Source organism: Oncorhynchus tshawytscha, linkage group LG25 (assembly GCF_018296145.1).
Source record: "Oncorhynchus tshawytscha isolate Ot180627B linkage group LG25, Otsh_v2.0, whole genome shotgun sequence".
In the NCBI taxonomy this organism is placed as follows: Eukaryota; Metazoa; Chordata; class Actinopteri; order Salmoniformes; family Salmonidae; genus Oncorhynchus; species Oncorhynchus tshawytscha.
This window is the reverse complement of record NC_056453.1, coordinates 19537220-19558043: the sequence shown is the minus strand read 5'-3', so window position 1 is coordinate 19558043 and position 20824 is coordinate 19537220. Positions and strand designations below refer to the sequence as shown.

Here is a 20824-nt window from a genome sequence, read left to right as displayed (position 1 = left end):
GTTTCAGGCTTGTATTCTGAAAAATGAGGGAGTAAGAGCAGTCTGAATGAGTGGACCCGGCCTTGTCACAGAGCTTTTTCATGCGCGCGACCAGAGAGTGCCTTTCTTGTTTACCTTTTATATCGACAACGTTATTGTCCGGGTGAAATATTATAGATTATTTAGGCTAAAAACAACCTGAGGATTGAATATAAACATCGTTTGACATGTTTCTATGAACTTTACGGATACAATTTGGATTTTTTGTCTGCCTGTTGTGACTGCGTTTGAGCCTGTGGATTACTGAAGAAAATGTGAACAAAACGGAGGTTTTCGGATATAAAGAGAGACTTTATCGAACAAAAGGAACATTTATTGAATAAATGAATGTCTTCTGAGTGCCACCATATGAAGATCATCAAAGGTAAGGGATTAATTTTATCTCTATTTCTGACTTGTGTAACTCTTCTACTTGGCTGGTTACTGTTTGTAATGATTTGTCTGCTGGGCGATGTTCTCAAATAACGTAAGGTCTGCTTTCGCTGTAAAGCATTTTTGAAATCTGACACAGTGGTTGGATTCACAAGAAGTTCATCTTTAAACCAATGTAAAATAGTTGTATCTTTTCAATGTAAAATAGTTGTAGTATTTCTGTATTTTAATTTTTGCACAAATTGTTTGCAGACAGATTATTTCACTTATAATTCACTGCATCACAATTCCAGTGGGTCAGAACTTTACATACACTAAGTTGACTGTGCCTTTATAACAGCTTGGAAAATTCCAGAAACGATGTCATGGCTTTAGAAGCTTCATATAGGCTAATTGACACCATTTGAGTCAATTGGAGGTGTACCTGTGGATGTATTTCAAGGCCTACCTTCACAGTCAGTGCCTCTTTGCTTGACATCATGGGAAAATCAAAAGAAATCAGCAGACACTTCAGAAAAACAATTATAGACGACCACAAGTCTGGTTCATCCTTGGCAGCAATTTCTCAAACGTCTGAAGGTACCACGTTCATCTGTACAAAACAATAGTAAGCATAAACACCATGGGACCACACAGCCGTTATACCACTCAGGAAGGAGAAGCGTTCTGTCTCCTAGAGATGAACTTACTTTGGTACGAAAAGTGCAAATCAATCCCAGAACAACAGCAAAGGAACTTGTGAAGCTGCTGGAGGAAACAGGTACAAAGGTATCTATATCCACAATAAAACAAGTCCTATATCGACATGACCTGAAAGGCTGCTCAGCAAGGAAGAAGCCATTGCTCCAAAACCACCATAAAAAAGCCACAATGACCCCAAGCATGCTTCCAAAGTTGTGGCAAAATGTCTTAAGGACAAAGTCAAGGTATTGGAGTGGCCATCACAAAGCCCTGACCTCAATCCTATTGAACATTTGTGGGCAGAACTGAAAAAGCTTGTGTGAACAAGGATGCCTACCAACCTGACTCAGTTACACCAGCTCTGTCAGTAGGAATGGGCCAAAATTCACCCAACTTGTTGTGGGAAGCTTGTGGAAGGCTACCCAAAACATTTGACCCAAGTTAAACAATTTAAAGGCAATGCTACCAAATACTAATTGAGTGTATGTAAACGTCTGACCCATCAGGAATGAAAGAAATAAAAGCTGAAATAAATCACTAATATTATTCTGACATTTCACATTCTTAAAATAAAGTGGTGATCCTAACTGACCTAAGACAGGGAATTTTTTACTTGGATTAAATGTCAGGAATTGTAAAAAAACTGAGTTTAAATGTATTTGGCAAAGTTGTATGTACATTTTTGACATCAACTGTACATACATAATTCCTATGAGAAGTGTAACGGAACGCAGAGATTCATCGATTTCACACTGTTTGGATTTCACCAAACACAGCCTTTTCCTCTTGGTCTGTGTGTGTGTTTTGACGCAGCTTCGTTGGGGGTGTGTGTGCATCACAAGGCTGTGTGTGTATGTATCTGTGCAAGTGTGTTTAGAAGCAGAGACCGTGTGTGTTGCTGCATCATTGGAATCTCTACTGATGTCCTTCCAGGCCAGAGTGCCTGCTGGTCTGTAACCTGGCAGTCAGACAGCAGAGTTCACTAACCTGGTTTACCAGCCTATACAAGTACCTGATTAACAGCTAAGGCTTTACCTTGATAAATATATCCTAGGTAAGAAACGGTGACTGAAGTCTGGAACCTTCTTTTATTCTCATTAGACTGACCTCTTAGGTCTGAACGTGGGCCTTTCTTTTTTGTCTCTCTGGACTAAGACAGAACAGACATGCAAACAGATGGACAGACAGACAGACTTGCCTCCTTTCGGGACTGAACACGGCCTCTTTCTCCTCACCAGGACTCCTCACTCGACTCCTCTTCTCTGCCTTCCTGGCCTCGGCCTCCAGCCTCCTGGACCGTGGCATATCATTGTGCCCGCCGTGGCCTAGCCCTAACCGCCCCGCCGGGTGGCTCTCTGTGCTGGTCACCGTGCTGCCGCTGGCGTCAGAGTCCAGCGAGCTAACAGAGCCACTGATGTGGGAGCCGTTGGACAGCAGGGAGCTGCCGGAGGGGAAAGGGTCACTGGGGACCGGGGAGAGGCAGCGGGGCACCCCGCCCAGGCTGGAGCAGGAGCCCGTGGGAGACAGGAGGTCGTGGTGGGGGAGCGGGACTGAACCGTGGAGAGGGAGGCTGCTACGGTCCACCTCGTCACCGTTGACTGAGCCGGCATCTGAGCCCCGACCCACGGAACCACAGTCACCTGGAAGACGGAGGGGGTGGAGGGTCAAAGATGGTGAAGGATAGATGAGAACAGTAGAAAACTCTTACCATCTCTAAATTCTAATGTTATAATATTTTACAGCTGTGTAGCTTGCTAACACCATTACAATCCTATCAGATTGCCATATATGGGTCTTTCTATAAATAATGGGGCCAATGTGTGACATTGGGATAACTTCAAAATGGTTTGAAACAAAAATAAATAAATACATTTTTATGTAGTTCCACATGGGTACTTAGAGGAATATATGCAAATAGGCCCCTAAATCCACCTATACATCCTTTAAGCAGGGTTCATACAGACATTGGCAAGTCAAATTCAATGACTCTCAGGTACTTTTTCACCTCTACGGGATCGGTGTCCCCCCGCGGGACGGTTGAGCTAACGTAGGCTAATGTGATTACCATGAGGTTGTAAGTAACAACAACATTTCCCAGGACATAGACATATCTGATATGGACAGAAAGCTTACATTTTAAAGCTCTCAATTAACATTTAAGGACCTCAATGTTAAACAACTGTATAATTTATATCTTCATATTCATCTTCTGCACATCTACCATTCCAGTGTTTCAATTGCTATATTGTAATTACTTCGCCACCATGGCCTATTTATAGCCTTAACTCCCTTATCTTACCTCATTTGCACTCACTGTACATAGACATTTTGTTTTCTTTTGTTCTGCTGTATTATTGACTATGTTTTGTTTATTCCATGTGTAACTCTGTGTTGTTGTATGTGTTGAATTGCTATGCGTTTATCTTGGCCAGGGTGCAGTTGCAAATGAGAACTTGTTCTCAACTAGCCTACCTGGTTAAATAAAGGTGAAATAAATGTTAAAAATATTTTAAAAAAATATATAATTGGAAATATAGGGCTTCATATAGAACCCCCCCACTAAAAAGCATTCAAAAAGTATATATATATTTTTTTAAAGTAGGCCATCACCACTTCAAGAATAATGGGTTGATATTAAAATGATTATTACATTCTAAAATGTGAAATAAATTGGATGCATGCCGATTTTTCTGTAGCCGATGCAGGTACACAGAATAAAGCCAGGAATAGCAGTACCATTAATCTCACCCATCACTGTTTTTATAATGAGAAAGTGTCCAAAAACCAGGTTCCTTTTTGTAATGGAAGGATTTGTATGGAAAGCCAAGCTGAAGCCAGCATTAGATGTTATTGTCCTCATAATAACAGCACATGGTTTTACCGCAAACGAGTAGTGCAACTAGGCTTGAGCGGTATCCAGATTGTCATACCTTCATACTGACCTTGTGCCTTACCACGATATTAGGTAATACAGGCACTGAACACAATGGGCGCCGTTTTCAAACCACACTGATACTCGGTAATCCAATGGTTAGCAATGCTAACAGGTATGTGTAGAATCCCATAGAGAATGCTAACTAGATGCTAATGAGTGCATTGCGAACAATTTGTACAGTTTCTGACCTAAACTATGGAAGTATACAAGCAACTCAAAAATGCTACTCACAGTTTGCTGCACAGACAAAACAAATATTAGCCATCAAGGCTCTTGACCTACAACGGGATTTTCTGCTGTTACCAAGCAAATTCTTGATTTAGGAAGAAGCTACTAAATTAGCAAACCAAATGCACGACTGCATAGCAATTAACACATTTTAGACAGTTAACTTAATAGTTATCTAGCTGGCAAACTTTTTGTTGTGAATTCCATACTGTAATTAGATCACCTGACGTATGTTGCACAACAGTGAGTGACTCAATGCTCCGGTCCCTTGTCCTGTAAACAAACACCACGTGACACGTGACTGGGGACTACCAAAAGCTTCATAATAATGTGCCAAGTGAAATGAAGAACGCAATGCTCTTTATCTCCTAATGTATTGCACTAGTTGACTGCAGGTATTTACATTAAAAAAAGCTATGAATATTCCAATTGATTAAAAACTTAAGAAATTGTTTTAACGGTATTAAAAAAAACACCTGGTGGCTTGGTAATTCACCCAAACCGAAGTGCAACCCCCTTCAATTGAAGACGCTGGAGACAAAAGTGGCCAAATCTCTCACAAACAGACAAAAAAGTAAATTACTGATAATAATAAACGAGCAGGAGAACTTATAAATTGTCTACAATAATTAGGCCTTTTCAAGCACCAAATGTATGAAATGTCAGATTTTCAAGGTAGGCCTATTCCAGTACTTGAATTTCTGAGCTCCAAATTCAAGTAGGTTACTTCAAGTCCCTTGTAACACGGAAATCAAAATGTATGTCATGTTATTTCATTACCAGATCATAGTGTGAAGTAGCCCGATAGGCTGTCATTATATCCAGAATATTTCTTCAGAATAGCGTTGGGTGTTGCGCAATAGTCTATCCTACACAATTGTGCACAGTAGACAGTGTCCAATCTGAGGCACAAAAAACATATGAAAACACGAACTCATTAACTTGATGCATTATCTGTTAAATCTAACGACACACTGCTGTAAATCAAGCAGACAGATCAACATCAATTCGCATGGGATATTAGACCCAACGTGGATCCAGGCACAACGTTCTTCACCGAAGTAACAAATGACACCAAAATATTCTGGACATTCCTTGCCAATACCTTTTTTCCAGAACCTTTGTTGTTTTTGCATCACAAGCGCTATCACAGCAGCTGTTCGTCACTTGACTGTCATTCAGAAAATTCCTTCCTAGATCAGATGATGACGTGTGAAAATATCTTGGCGTAATTATACAGCTCGATACCAAATGTGCATCCAACAAGTATTATGTATAATTATTAAAATAACCACGTTAATGACAGTATCGATTTAGGTTGTAAGTATCAAGGTAAGGTGACTCATTTGGTTAAAAGCATTCCATTTTGCTATCGCATACATTTTGGGGGATTTGTGTGCCCATGAAAAACGGTTTTCACCTTGTAACATAAGGAAAAACTAAATGTTCCGTAGTTACACTACATTTCTCAGATCTCTATACAAAAAAACAGTTTGACAGCTAGATCCAGGATTCTTACAGGTTTGAAGTGCTATGTCTAATTTAACTGATTAATGCTTAATGGAAAATATAACGACAACTTACACTGCCATAAATACAAGGACAGAAAAGTCATTTTTTTATGTCTCATGATTTTGGACAAATTCATCACGACAAGCATGATAATGGGTTAAGCATAGGTTTTAAGTCAACTAGTTGATTTTATTGAGTGCCCTCCGTAATTATTGGGGGGAATTTGTTGGATGCATTTGCGGTTTGTTTAGGTTGGTTTCCAGATAATTTTGTGCCCAATAGAAATTAATGGTAAATGATGTATTGTTTCATTTTGGAGTCACTTTTATTGTAAATAAAAATAGGTTTCTAAACACTTCTACATTAATGTGGATGTTACCATGACCACGGGTAATCCTGAATTAATTGTGAATAAATGATGAGTGAGAAAGATAGACGCACAAATATCATACCCCCAAGACATGCTAACCTCTCACCATTACAACAGGGGAGGTTAGCATTTTAGCATCTGTAACTCTCACGAATCATTTATTCACGATTCATTTAGGATTATCCATAAATCGCCTCCCGAGTGGCACAGGTGGTCTAATGAACTTCATCGCAGTGCTTGAGGCGTCACTACAGACCCGGGTTCGATCAGCTGGCCATGACCGAGAGACCCATTAGGCGGCGCACAATTGGCCCAGAGTCATCTGGGTTAGGAGAGGGTTTGGCCGGCCGGGATTTCCTTGTCCCATCGCGCTCTAGCGACTCCTTGTGGTGGGCCGGGCACCTGCAAGCTGACCTCGGTTGCCAGCTGGACTGTGTTTCCTCCGACACATTGGTGCAGCTAGCTTCCGGGTTAAGCGAGAAGTGTTTCAAGAAGCAGTGCAGCTTGGCAGGGTTGTGTTTCGGAGAACACATGGCTCTCGACCTTCGCCTCTCCCGAGTCCATACCGGAGTTGCAGCGATGGGACAAGACTGTAACTACCAATTGGATATCACAAAAAAGTGGTAAAAGTTCTTATTTTTTGGTAGCATCCACATTAATGTAGAAGTGTTTAGAAACACATATTCTAATTTACAATAAAAGTGACTCCAAAATGAAACAATACATCATTTAGCATTCATTTCTATTGGGCACAAAATTATCTGGAAAAACAACCAAAACAAACAGCAAATGCATCCAACAAATGTTCCCCAATAATTTCAGAGGGCACTCAATACAATTCCCTAGTTGATTTAAAATCTATGCTTAACCCATTATCATGGATGGTGTCTTGACAGATTTGTCCAAAATCATGTGATCTAAAACATTACTTTTCCGTCCTTGCATTTATGGCAGTGCAAGTTGTCGTTATATCATATAAAAGTTTACTAGTTGAATATGCATTTAAGTGAATTTATCCCAATACTTTTGGTCCCCTAAAATAGGGGGACTATATACAAACAAATGCTGTAATTTCTAGACAGTTCACCCGATATGGATGAAAATACCCTCAAATTAAAGCTGACATTCTGCACTTTAACATCATTGTCATTGTTTCATTTCAAATACAAACAAAAGAAAAAAATGCTTCACTGTCCCAATAATTACGGAGTGCACTGTAGCTATGTCCCCCCTTATATCTTAATGTAATGACATGAACAAATGTGGCAGGTTATTATCAATGACTTATCAACAGTTCTAACAAGTTGTCCAGAGTAGGCCATTCTCACCGGTACCCTAGTTTATAGAAAGACTCATATACTACACTAAAGATGAGGACTATGGGGCTAGATGTGCTGTGGTTCCTCCATACCTGTAGAGGGTGGTGGTGAGCCCAGCAAGGGCAAGTCAGCAGAAGGCCACACGGCCGCCCCCTCAGCCTCTCTCTGGCTCAGCTCCTCCTGCCAGATGATGGAGCTGGAGTCTTGAACCTTCTCTGAGCCCGCCTCGGGGATACCTGAGCCTGTCACCGCCACCTTTGCTGGTCCTGGTTCCTGAGAAGTGGTGGGCTCCACCTTGCGTTTCTTCTTCTGGTTCTGCTTGTTGGTCCTGGGATACACCACCAGCTGTTCAGTCCACCTGGGAAAGAGCGAGAACAGAATGATAGTGAAGGCATAGAGAACACACACACACGTAAGCACACATACATACACATGTGTTTACCCATTGATGATCTCTTTGTTCTCCCCTCGTATAAAGTACTCCTGTTCAGGAGTGATGATACAGAGAGCGTTCTTCTGGCCCGTCTTGGGCTCTGCGTCAATGACGTCAGCACACAGGTTCATATTTACCGTGCCCTGGGGCAGCGTGCTCGGCTAGAGGGGAAATAACAGAGAAACAACATTCAGGCACAAGTAATGGCCAAACCTGACATGACACAGACTGTATACCAGGGTAAATACCAGTAGAACAGGACAACAATCAGTAGAATGATGAAGTGATTGCCTTGTAGCAAACTGGGAAGTATAGTCTACGTCTGATTAGTCTCTTTCAACAGCCACAGTGCTGAAGGGGCACGGGGTCCTAGATCTCCGTCTGAGCCTAAGGGAAACTTCTACCCGGAGCTGCTATATAACAGGTGGATAGATATCACAATGTCTGTTTTTCATCCTCCATCCTTCCTTCACCCTTTCTCAGACAGAGGACGTATACAGCCCCTACTATAAGGTCACGTATCCGTTATCGATGAGTTGCCGGGACAACGGGGGAAATCCATTCAGGTCCAGTGGAGTGAATGGAGGAGGTGACATCCCTGGGAGGCTGGAGTAAATACGTTTGTGTGTACGCGTGTGCTACTGCTAATGCACGTGGTTCTGCATATAGGTGCATGTTTGCCTTTGGAAAGGCACAATTTATCACGGTTTCTCCCAAACTCCCTATTGCCTCTCTACTGTCTAGAATTCCCCCTGAACCCCAGCATGGTCTCTCTAGTTCAGTGAGATTCCTGTACTGTTGTTATCAGGCCCAGACTGAACTGTATTCTGGCTGCAGATGTAAAACAGGTGCTGTTTCTCTCCTTAGCTCCTTTTAAGGCCATTCACATGGATCCTGTTTTAATGCAAGCTGCCAGTAAACCATGAGGGCTTCCAAATATGGCAATTACACTGGGTCGCACTCAGAGAAACTTAAGAGTACAGACTGAAGCAAGCGAGCCTCTTTACTGTACGGCGAGGGGGAATTTTGCGCTGGGAGGGGGGGGGGGAATCTGTCTCATAAAAGATGCACCTTTCTATCTTTGTGAAGGAGAAAGCATGAAGGTATTACACACTTTTCCCTTGTTCCCCTCAAATGATTGTGGTTAGGATTGGGGGAAGATAGCTACAGATCTAGGATCAGGTTAAGGCCAGGGCAAGTCCAACCCACATCGAGAGAGAGAGCAAGAGAGAGGGCCAGTCCAGTTCAGTGGCTGTGTGTTCTTTGAGTATGTATACGTCGTCTGATCTGATACTGGCATCGACACAAAGACTCCTCCATCTCCCAACACTGCCATTCATCCTCTCTGGCTGAGTCCCAAATGCCACCCTATTCCTTATATAGTGCATCACTTTTGACCAGATCACTATGGATAAAATGTAGTGCACTATATAGGGAATAGGGTGGCATTTGAGATATAGTCCATGTGTTGTAGTGGGTTTGATTTCTCCACTCCATATCCAATCCCATATCCTCCTATTGTCCTCCTATGGGGCCGGCTATATTTAGCTGCACAGGGGGGTATTATTATCGCTAACAACTTTCTCACAGACTGTCTCTCTGACTCAGTTCACAGTTTCTACGAACAGGACACACAAAGAGGCAATAAAACACTACTAATAAAGCTAGAAAATGTTTTTAAATCAAGCAGGTCTTTATCCTCACAAGGAGGAGGACTACAGCTCTTCAGTCGGGGAGAGTATTGAGATTTTAGGGGAAAATTGGGCATTCCCACTAGTTCGATGCTGATGAAGTACAACTTCTTTCTCGATCTGCCAGTGCCAGCCAAAATGATTTGATGAATGGGCTTCCTCATATCATTCAAAAATGGTGTCAGAGTGAGACTCGCAGAGCCAGCATTAGAATTAGGTAGAGCACACCCACTCCATAATTGATACATTTTTCTGGGGAGTTTTATTGCCTGGACCGGTGGCAAGTAGTGTAAGAAACCAGCACCTGCTCTGCTCAGGGGTGAAAGGGAAGCAGCAAGCTGCTGTTTTATACGGCATATGTGCCTCGACATGTCACTTCCCTCTGTGCTGCATCAAAACAGAACCGTGTAGGCTGTGGAGAAAACTGAATGACCCCGTTTCCTGTCCCTATCCTCCCAGTCATTGACCCTCCGGCCCAGGTTCTCATCAGAGACTGAAGAGCTGTAGTCCTCCTTCTTGGGAGGTCCGCTTAGATTAAAACTAGCATTTGAGAACTGCCCAACTGGTGTCGGTCAACTACCCAAGGGACTGGTCAGCGGCAACATCTCAGGGACCGGTGTCAGTCCACGACTCAGTGTTTGAGAAACACTCAAACCTTCACGTGTCTGTCTTTCTCAGGTTCCGTCTCTCTTGCCTCCTTCTCAGTCTCACCTTCTCTCTCTCCTACTCTCCTTCTCAGATGATCAAATGTACAACACGTCCAATCCTGTCTGATGTAGTAAAATTACATTATGCTACATTAGATATGAGTGCTTGTAGTGGCAGGCTGTGTGTATGTGGAATGTTTGGGTCTGGGGCATATCTGGCATTTTCATGTGGTTTTGGGGTCTACTGCTCTCTCTGTTTCTCTAGCCTGTTAGTTACTGGGAGCCCGCTGCACTTCACCAAATATGGGCATATCAGAGGAATGCTGTGTAGAGCCTCGACCTCTGAGCATCTCCTTCTCAGTCCATCTCATCATGGGCTAAAATAGTTCAGTTCTAAAAAGCCAAGTGCCCACTCGCATTAAACATCTTGAGTGAAATCTTCCCTGAAAGTTGCCTCGGCTTTATGCGAGTCACACAAAAGCTCTTATTTTTCAACCTTGTTGTAAGTATTTTGCTTATATCATGAGTCAGATGCACACAAAAATATACATATTCCGGGGAAATGTGGCCCTCCAATCAACGTACTACGCACGTCATGGTTCCATAGCAACAAACAACCTGCTCAATGAATCATGACGTCGGTAGATCATTAAGATCAATGTATCTAGTATCATGTGAGATAGCTTCATATTTACAAAGATTCATCAGGTTGCTCTGGTCATTGTTGATGTTTCCACCGGTGTGACTTCCAGCCATTCTACCCCTGTGGGTTTGGCCGGGTTGCCTAACTCTGGCCTCTTCAGCTGGCCAAGAGCACAGGAATTACTAATAGTAACAACCACTCTGAGCAAGAGAAGGGCCACAGCAGTCCATATTGGGTATTTTATGGGGTAGAGCAGTAGACGGTCCATCAGCCCAGGGGAGAATCAGGGCTGAACGTCATATTCTCTCAGGAACATTACAACTAACCTAAAATGTGCCTAGCTAGCTAATAGCCTAATGTCAGTCAACAACTTCCTCAGTGTCTAAAATCCACACCATCCAGAAATTACGCACCATCCAGGGATTCCGGATTCCGAAAATGTGGCACAGGACAAAGTGACCAGGAAGATTTTAATGTAACGGCCATTAGAAACATTTACTGGACCAATATGTATTAGGGTGTCCACCCACGGTGCTCAGAATGACATAGATCACATTTGGATTATGGTAACAGAACAAGCAACTCATAATGATGCAGCCAATAAAAAAGTAATTTTCAAACATTTGCCAAAATGCAAATCGCAGGAAAACAATCAAAACAGCACACCTGATTAGAACAGTTCCACATGTGACAGAGATGAAAATGTCCGTTAGAAACTGAGAAAGAGGTGGGGATCTTAAGATGCAACAACTAGGATGGGTTGCTAATTTATTTTATTTTTTTATTTCACCTTTATTTAACCAGGTAGGCTAGTTGAGAACAAGTTCTCATTTACAACTGCGACCTGGCCAAGATAAAGCATAGCAGTGTGAGCAGACAACACAGAGTTACACATGGAATAAACAATTAACAAGTCAATAACACAGTAGAAAACAAAGGGGGAGTCTATATACAATGTGTGCAAAAGGCATGAGGAGGTAGACGAATAGTTACAATTTTGCAGATTAACACTGGAGTGATAAATGATCAGATGGTCATGTATAGGTAGAGATATTGGTGTGCAAAAGAGCAGAAAAGTAAATAAATAAAAACAGTATGGGGATGAGGTAGGTGAAAATGGGTGGGCTATTTACCAATAGATTATGTACAGCTGCAGCGATCAGTTAGCTGCTCAGATAGCTGATGTTTGAAGTTGGTGAGGGAGATAAAAGTCTCCAACTTCAGCGATTTTTGCAATTCGTTCCAGGCACAGGCAGCAGAGTACTGGAACGAAAGGCGGCCAAATGAGGTGTTGGCTTTAGGGATGATCAGTGAGATACACCTGCTGGAGCGCGTGCTACGGATGGGTGTTGCCATCGTGACCAGTGAACTGAGATAAGGCGGAGCTTTACCTAGCATGGACTTGTAGATGACCTGGAGCCAGTGGGTCTGGCGACGAATATGTAGCGAGGGCCAGCCGACTAGAGCATACAAGTCGCAGTGGTGGGTGGTATAAGGTGCTTTAGTGACAAAACGGATGGCACTGTGATATACTGCATCCAGTTTGCTGAGTAGAGTGTTGGAAGCCATTTTGTAGATGACATCGCCGAAGTCGAGGATTGGTAGGATAGTCAGTTTTACTAGGGTAAGCTTGGCGGCGTGAGTGAAGGAGGCTTTGTTGCGGAATAGAAAGCCGACTCTTGATTTGATTTTTGATTGGAGATGTTTGATATGAGTCTGGAAGGAGAGTTTGCAGTCTAGCCAGACACCTAGGTACTTATAGATGTCCACATATTCAAGGTCGGAACCATCCAGGGTGGTGATTCTAGTCGGGCATGCGGGTGCAGGCAGCGATCGGTTGAAAAGCATGCATTTGGTTTTACTAGCGTTTAAGAGCAGTTGGAGGCCACGGAAGGAGTGTTGTATGGCATTGAAGCTCGTTTGGAGGTTAGATAGCACAGTGTCCAATGACGGGCCGAAAGTATATAGAATGGTGTCGTCTGCGTAGAGGTGGATCAGGGAATCGCCCGCAGCAAGAGCAACATCATTGATATACACAGAGAAAAGAGTCGGCCCGAGAATTGAACCCTGTGGCACCCCCATAGAGACTGCTAATACGACTAGGATTGTGAACGTTGATATGAAAACCAATAGAACATGAGAAATGGCATAGCGGTGGGTTCTATAAATTTGTCAAAATTAAATAATTACTCCTGTCTATCTTTTTTGAATTTTATTTCACCAGGTAGGCTAGTTGAGAACAAGTTCTCATTTAGAACTGAGACCTGGCCAAGATACAACAGAGTTACACATGCAATAAAACAAACATACAGTCAATATTACAGTAGAAAAAGTCTATATACAGTGTGTGCAAATTAAGATATGTGGGGGGGGAGGTAAGAGAATAAATAGGCCATGGTGGCAAAGTAATTACAATATATCAATAAAAAACACTGGAGTGATAGATGTGCAGAAGATGAATGTGCAAGTAGAGATACTGGGGTGCAAAGGAGCAAGATACATGAATACAGTATGGGGATGAGATAGTTGGATGGGCCATTTACAGATGGGCTATGTATAGGTGCAGGGCGGCCAAAGGAGGAATTGGCTTTGGGGGTGACCAGTGAGATATACCTGCTGGAGCGCGTGCTACGGGTGGGTGTTGCTATGGTGAGCAGTGAGCTGAGATAAGTCAAGGGCTTTACCTAGCAAAAACTTGTAGATGACCTGGAGCCAGTGGGTTTGGCGACGAGTATGAAGCAAGGGCCAGCCAACGAGAGCGTACAGGTCGCAGTGGTGGGTAGTATATGGGGCTTTGGTGACAAAACAGATGTCACTGTGATAGACTGCATCCAATTTGCTGAGTAGAGTGTTGGAGGCTATTTTGTAAATGACATCGCCGAAGTCGAGGATCGGTAGGATAGTCAGTTTTACGAAGGTATGCTTGGCAGCATGAGTGAAGGTGTTGCGAAATAGGAAGCCGATTCTAAATGTAATTTTGGATTGGAGATGCTTAATGTGAGTCTGGAAGGAGAGTTCACATTCTAACCAGACACCTAGGTATTTGTAGTTGTCCACATATTCTAAGACAGAACCGTCCAGAGTAGTGATGCTGGAAGGGCAGGCAGCGATCGGTTGAAGAGCATGCATTTAGTTTTAATTGCATTTAAGAGCAGTTGGAGGCCACGGAAGGAGAAATACAGAAATACATTTAATCATTCAAAATACTTCATTAGAAAGCATGACTTAGCCGCAGAGGAATCGAGGATCATTAGCTTATTTTTAAAAATAGCTGTGGATTGTTTCAAATCACAAGCTTGTAGGCCTTTGCCTACTTGGGAAGCCTGCAATTTGTGGTAGTAGAAATAAGCTCAGGGGTGAAAGTAGGGTAATACGGTCTGGTACAGCATCCTGGCAAAATACATAGTAGGAGTACCCCGTACCAGTAAAACGTGAGCCTATCACAATATTTAAACAAAATCTCAAGAAAACTGAAGGCATTAGACCATTATTTATCATTACCGCATGTCAGAGGCATGAAAAATGAGTGAGTGGACTTAAATGGTTAAGACGAAAACACTGACATTTGGCCAAGGCATAGATGATTGGCCGACACCCAGACCTCCGCAGATAGCAGTGGACGCATAAATTATCGCCAAATATCATTAAAAAAAATGTGTTTAGTGCAACAGGTGTCTCTTTCCATTCACCACTGCCTCGTAAAGTTGCCCTTTGAAAGGATTGTTGCACAATCAGATGAAAACATGACTGGTTGGGTTTATGCCACAATAAAAAAGGTCATACATTTGGAAAGTTAAATGACAAATCTTTAGACTTTGCCCACAGAGATCCTATTGAATGAATATGGATTTTATATGTACTTCTATGACTAGACCCATAAAGAATATTGGTGCAAGCGCCTGCACATATAGGAAGTCCAGTACCGAGAGGAAATTCATTCATTCTACCCCAGAATAGGCCTAGCTGATTATTGAGTTGTGCTTGTCTGTGAAAAGCATCTAAAATGTGTGTGAAATATGTGGAGTACAATTGAAAATGTTGAGACAAGAAGGGGACGGGTGAGTGGCGAAGGTACAGGAAGAGAGTCTCTCTCTCCAGAATGGCTCAGCCGTCTCCCGCCAATTCTTGAGCATTCATTGTGTAAATTGTTGGCCCTTTGATTGTCTATTTTGATATACTCCCCATGAGAGCAGACAGCCTGAGCAGAGAGATGAATGCGATTGAAATAACCTGCATTTTCATCATATTTTCAACGGTTTTTATTTGTCAGCTTTATGTAGCCTATTTTTACTTAGTTGACAATGGAAGTTATAGGCGTACTGCTGCATTGGCCTATAGGCTGAGTTCCATGCGCTCTTTTCTTAAGCTGTCAATGGATCAAGGTGTATCAATGTGTCCATATGGCAGAGGCTGGTGCTAGCATTAGTTGAATTTTAACTTTTCGATTTGTATAATTTTTCATTCAGATTTCTATGATTAACCACATGACAATGATTTTGAGAAACTAAAATGTTATTGAAAATAAACTGTTCCAAGAAAATGTGCATATGAAAATCATAACTGGCACGCAGATCGACAGAAATGGAAGGATAAATTGTAAGCTTCCCCAACTTGAAACTCACGCGCCTATAAAGTCTTTATGGCCTCCCGAGTGGCGCAGTGCTAGCTGTGCCTCTAGATATTCTGGGTTAGAGTCCAGGCTCTGTCAGACCCATGGGGCGGCACACAATTGGTGCAGCGTTGTCTGGGTTAGGGACGTCCTTGTCCCGTTGCACACTAGCGACTCCTGTGGCGGGCCGGGCGCAGTGCACGCTGACACAGTCTTTATAAAATTGACTCCATGTTTCCATTGTCGGATTTTGACTATAGGCCACTTTAAAGCAAGATATGAGATGTCTCATAACATGAAATAAAACATTCCGGTTTCAAACTATTAACGTTTTCAAATTGCATACTACCTCCAGCTTTGGGGCGGCAGGTAGCCTAGTTGTTAGAGCATTGGGCCAATAACCGAAAGGTTGCTGGATCGAATCCCTGAGCTAAGGTAAAAATCTGTTGTTCTGCCCCTGAACAAGGCAGTTAACCCACTGTTCCTCGGTAGGTAGCATTGTAAATAATGTTCTTGCCTAGTTAAATACAGGTTAAATTTTAAAAATCCAGCTCACATTGTAATGTGGTGTGTGACACGCCAATAGCCTGTTGCCTACACTTGTAGCCTATGGTGAATGGGAGGCACGCTTCAACTAACAGAGAAATAAATGGTTGTTTTCATAAATCGTGTACCAAATCTGTTTTAACAAGCAACTGCATTTGAGTTGCTTCGCAATGAATGGGCTTATAAAATAACATGCTTTACTCCAGCAGCAACTAGCTGAGGAGCTTCAGGAGAAATCCTGCTCAAAATCCTGAAATCCTGCTCAAAATAGGCACTCTATGCTGTGCACGTGTGATAAATAAGATAGGCTACAGGAGGATTAACGAATATACAGCAATTTAATTCCACCAAATTATGCAAATTAACATAAAGACCAGGCATCAACAACTAGATTCAGCCATGGGACGATTTATTTTTGGTGCGGATGGTCAGGGGCCGGAACATAATGACAAATAATTTGTAGACTGCAAAATGACCGCAAGAAGCCCACAGATATGTGTGACTAAAACATAACCACCTCAAACCTTGCTTACATTTGTATACGATCACGTGTGTCTCTATTCAAATCAAATCAAATTTTATTTGTCACATACACATGGTTAGCAGATGTTAATGCGAGTGTAGCGAAATGCTTGTGCTTCTAGTTCCGACAATGCAGTAATAACCAACAAGTAATCTAGCTAACAATTCCAAAACTACTGTCTTATACACAGTGTAAGGGGATAAAGAATATGTACATAAAGATATATGAATGAGTGATGGTACAGAGCAGCTTAGGCAAGATACAGTAGATGGTAGAGTACATTATATACATATGAGATGAGTATGTAAACAAAGTGGCATAGTTAAAGTGGCTAGTGATACATGTATTACATAAAGATGCAGTAGATGATATAGAGTACAGTATATACGTATGCATATGAGATGAATAATTTAGGGTATGTAAACATTATATTAGGTAGCATTGTTTAAAGTGGCTAGAGATATATTTTACATCAATTCCCATTATTAAAGTGGCTGGAGTTGAGTCAGTGTGTTGGCAGCAGCCACTCAATGTTAGTGGTGGCTGTTTAACAGTCTGATGGCCTTGAGATAGAAGCTGTTTTTCAGTCTCTCGGTCCCAGCTTTGATGCACCTGTACTGACCTCGCCTTCTGGATGATAGCGGGGTGAACAGGCAGTGGCTCGGGTGGTTGTTGTCCTTGATGATCTTTATGGCCTTCCTGTGACATCGGGTGGTGTAGGTGTCCTGGAGGGCAGGTAGTTTGCCCCCGGTGATGCGTTGTGCAGACCTCACTACCCTCTGGAGAGCCTTACGGTTGTGGGCGGAGCAGTTGCCGTACCAGGCGGTGACACAGCCTGCCAGGATGCTCTCGATTGTGCATCTGTAGAAGTTTGTGAGTGCTTTTGGTGACAAGCCGAATTTCTTCAGCCTCCTGAGGTTGAAGAGGCGCCGCTGCGCCTTCTTCACGATGCTGTCTGTGTGGGTGGACCAATTCAGTTTGTCTGTGATGTGTATGCCGAGGAACTTAAAACTTGCTACCCTCTCCACTAAAGTTCCATCGATGTGGATAGGGGGGTGTTCCCTCTGCTGCTTCCTGAAGTCTACAATCATCTCCTTAGTTTTGTTGACGTTGAGTGTGAGGTTATTTTCCTGACACCACACTCCGAGGGCCCTCACCTCCTCCCTGTAGGCCGTCTCGTCGTTGTTGGTAATCAAGCCTACCACTGTTGTGTCGTCCTCAAACTTGATAATTGAGTTGGAGGCGTGCGTGGCCACGCAGTCGTGGGTGAACAGGGAGTACAGGAGAGGGCTCAGAACGCACCCTTGTGGGGCCTCAGTGTTGAGGATCAGCGGGGTGGAGATGTTGCCTACCCTCACCACCTGGGGGCGGCTCGTCAGGAAGTCCAGTACCCAGTTGCACAGGGCGGGGTCGAGACCCAGGGTCCCGAGCTTGATGACGAGCTTGGAGGGTACTATGGTGTTAAATGTCGAGCTGTAGTTGATGAACAGCATTCTCACATAGGTATTCCTCTTGTCCAGATGGGTTAGGGCAGTGTGCTTGAGATTGCATCGTCTGTGGACCTATTTGGGCGGTAAGCAAATTGGAGTGGGTCTAGGGTGTCAGGTAGGGTGGAGGTGATATGGTCCTTGACTAGTCTCTCAAAGCACTTCATGATGACAGAAGTGAGTGCTACGGGGCGGTAGTCGTTTAGCTCAGTTACCTTAGCTTTCTTGGGAACTGGAACAATGGTGGCCCTCTTGAAGCATGTGGGAACAACAGACTGGGATAGGGATTGATTGAATATGTCCGTAAACACACCAGCCAGCTGGTCTGCGCATGCTCTGAGGGTGCGGCTGGGGATGCCGTCTGGGCCTGCTGCCTTGCGAGGGTTGACACGTTTAAATGTTTTCCTCACGTCGGCTGCAGTGAAGGAGAGTCCGCATGTTTTGGTTGCGGGCCGTGTCAGTGGCACTGTATTGTCCTCAAAGCGGGCAAAAAAGTTATTTAGTCTGCCTGGGAGCAAGACATCCTGGTCCGTGACGGGGCTGGTTTTCTTTTTGTAATCTGTGATTGACTGTAGACCCTGCCACATACTTCTTGTGTCTGAGCCGTTGAATTGAGATTCTACTTTGTCTCTATACTGACGCTTAGCTTGTTTGATTGCCTTGCGGAGGGAATAGCTACACTGTTTGTAGTCGGTCATGTTTCCGGTCACCTTGCCCTGATTAAAAGCAGTGGTTTGCGCTTTCAGTTTCACGCGAATGCTGGCATCAATCCACGGTTTCTGGTTTGGGAATGTTTTAATCGTTGCTATGGGAACAACATCTTCAACGCACGTTCTAATGAACTCGCACACCGAATCAGCGTATTCGTCAATGTTGTTATCTGACGCAATACGAAACATATCCCAGTCCACGTGATGGAAGCAGTCTTGGAGTGTGGAATCAGATTGGTCGGACCAGCGTTGAACAGACCTCAGCGCGGGAGCTTCTTGTTTTAGTTTCTCTCTGTAGGCAGGGATCAACAAAATGGAGTCGGGGTCAGCTTTTCCGAAAGGAGGGCGGGGCAGGGCCTTATATGCGTCGCGGAAGTTAGAATAGCAATGATCCAAGGTTTTGCCAGCCCTGGTTGCGCAATCGATATAATGATACAATTTAGGGAGTCTTGTTTTCAGATTAGCCTTGTTAAAATCCCCAGCTACAATGAATGCAGCCTCAGGATGTATGGATTCCAGTTTGCAAAGAGTCAAATAAAGTTCGTTCAGAGCCATCGATGTGTCTGCTTGGGGGGGAATATATACGGCTGTGATTATAATCTAAGAGAATTCCCTTGGTAGATAATGCGGTCGACATTTGATTGTGAGGAATTCTAAATTAGGTGAACAGAAGGACTTGAGTTCCTGTATGTTTTTGTGACTACACCACGTCTCGTTAGCCATAAGGCATACGCCCCGCCCCTCTTACCAGAAAGATGTTTGTTCCTGTCGGCGCGATGCGTGGAGAAACCAGCTGGCTGCACCGATTCCGATAGCGTCTCTCCAGTGAGCCATGTTTCCGTGAAGCAAAGAACGTTAGTCTCTGATGTCCCTCTGGAATGCTACCCTTGCTCGGATTTCATCAACCTTGTTGTCAAGAGACTGGACATTGGTGAGAAGTATACTAGGGTGTGGTGCACGATGTGCCCGTCTCCGGAGTCTGACCAGAAGACCGCTTCGTTTCCCTCTTTTACGAAGTCGTTTTTTTGAGGTCGCCGGCTGGGATCCATTCCGTTGTCCTGGGTGAAAGGCATAACACAGGATCCGCTTCGCGAAAGTCATATTCTTGGTCGTACTGATGGTGAGTTGACGCTGCTCTTATATTCAGTAGTTCTTCTCGACTGTATGTAATGAATCCTAAGATGACCTGGGGTACCAATGTAAGAAATAGCACGTAAAAAAAACAAAAAACTGCATAGTTTCCTAGGAATGCGAAGCAAGGCGGCCATCTCTGTCGGCGCCTGAACTTTGTCGGAACACTTGGGAACAGATTTCTTAAATAAAAATCACTTGGAGCTGATTTCGTGTTGTTTTTACAGCAATTCAACACACAAAGAAGAGAACATCCCTTCATCAAAAAAGAGATGTAAAAGAGGTATTTATGATATGCTGTATACGGCCCAGATAAAGGCTATAGATGTGGCAAAGGTAAATTGAACTTGACCAAAACAATGGAATTGCCATGGAAAAGCATGGGGGAAAGATTCCGAGTATCCTCATTGCCCACCAGCAAAATTAGTCTACATTTAGGCTATTGTTTATCTTTATTTCACACTGTTGAGGTAAAAATCTTTGTAAAATGCCAGTATGGATGTCAACCTCAACACATGTTCATGTCATCAATCAAATGCATTACAGTTAAAAACAGCTGACTACCACCACTGATTACTGTACGCTAACTATGCTAAACATATTATTCAAATGGGAGTTAGCATTTAGCAGTCACTTCTAAACTTTAAAAAAGTGACAACTTTCTTTCTACATGTTATGCAGCAAAAAACAAATACCCAAATCTGACTTAACTCTAGGGTACGCTAGTGTCCCACCTGGCCAACATCCAGTGAGATTCCAGAGCACCAAATTCAAATACAGAAATACTCATTATAAAAATTCCGAAAAGATACAACTATTAAACATAGGTTTAAAGATGAACTTCTTGTGAATCCAACCATGGTGTCAGATTTTAAAAATGCTTAATGGCGAAAGCATACCTTACAATTATTTGAGAACATAGCCCAGCAGACAAATCATTACAAACAG

The 20824-nt window shown here is 43.1% G+C and overlaps 1 protein-coding gene across 4 annotated transcripts in view; it reads right to left on the bottom strand.

Annotated features, from left to right (window-relative positions):
* LOC112224374 (myosin phosphatase Rho interacting protein) overlaps positions 1-20824 on the bottom strand; it is a 71379-nt gene that overhangs the window by 34980 nt on the left and 15575 nt on the right. For all 4 annotated transcript variants that reach the window (XM_024387889.2, XM_024387887.2, XM_024387890.2 and 1 more), the window contains exons 4-6: positions 7899-8050; positions 7549-7814; positions 2291-2732 (exon numbers count right to left, since the gene is read on the bottom strand). In XM_024387889.2, the coding sequence (XP_024243657.1) occupies positions 2291-2732; positions 7549-7814; positions 7899-8050 (860 nt within the window). The remainder of the gene's footprint in view (positions 1-2290; positions 2733-7548; positions 7815-7898; positions 8051-20824) is intronic.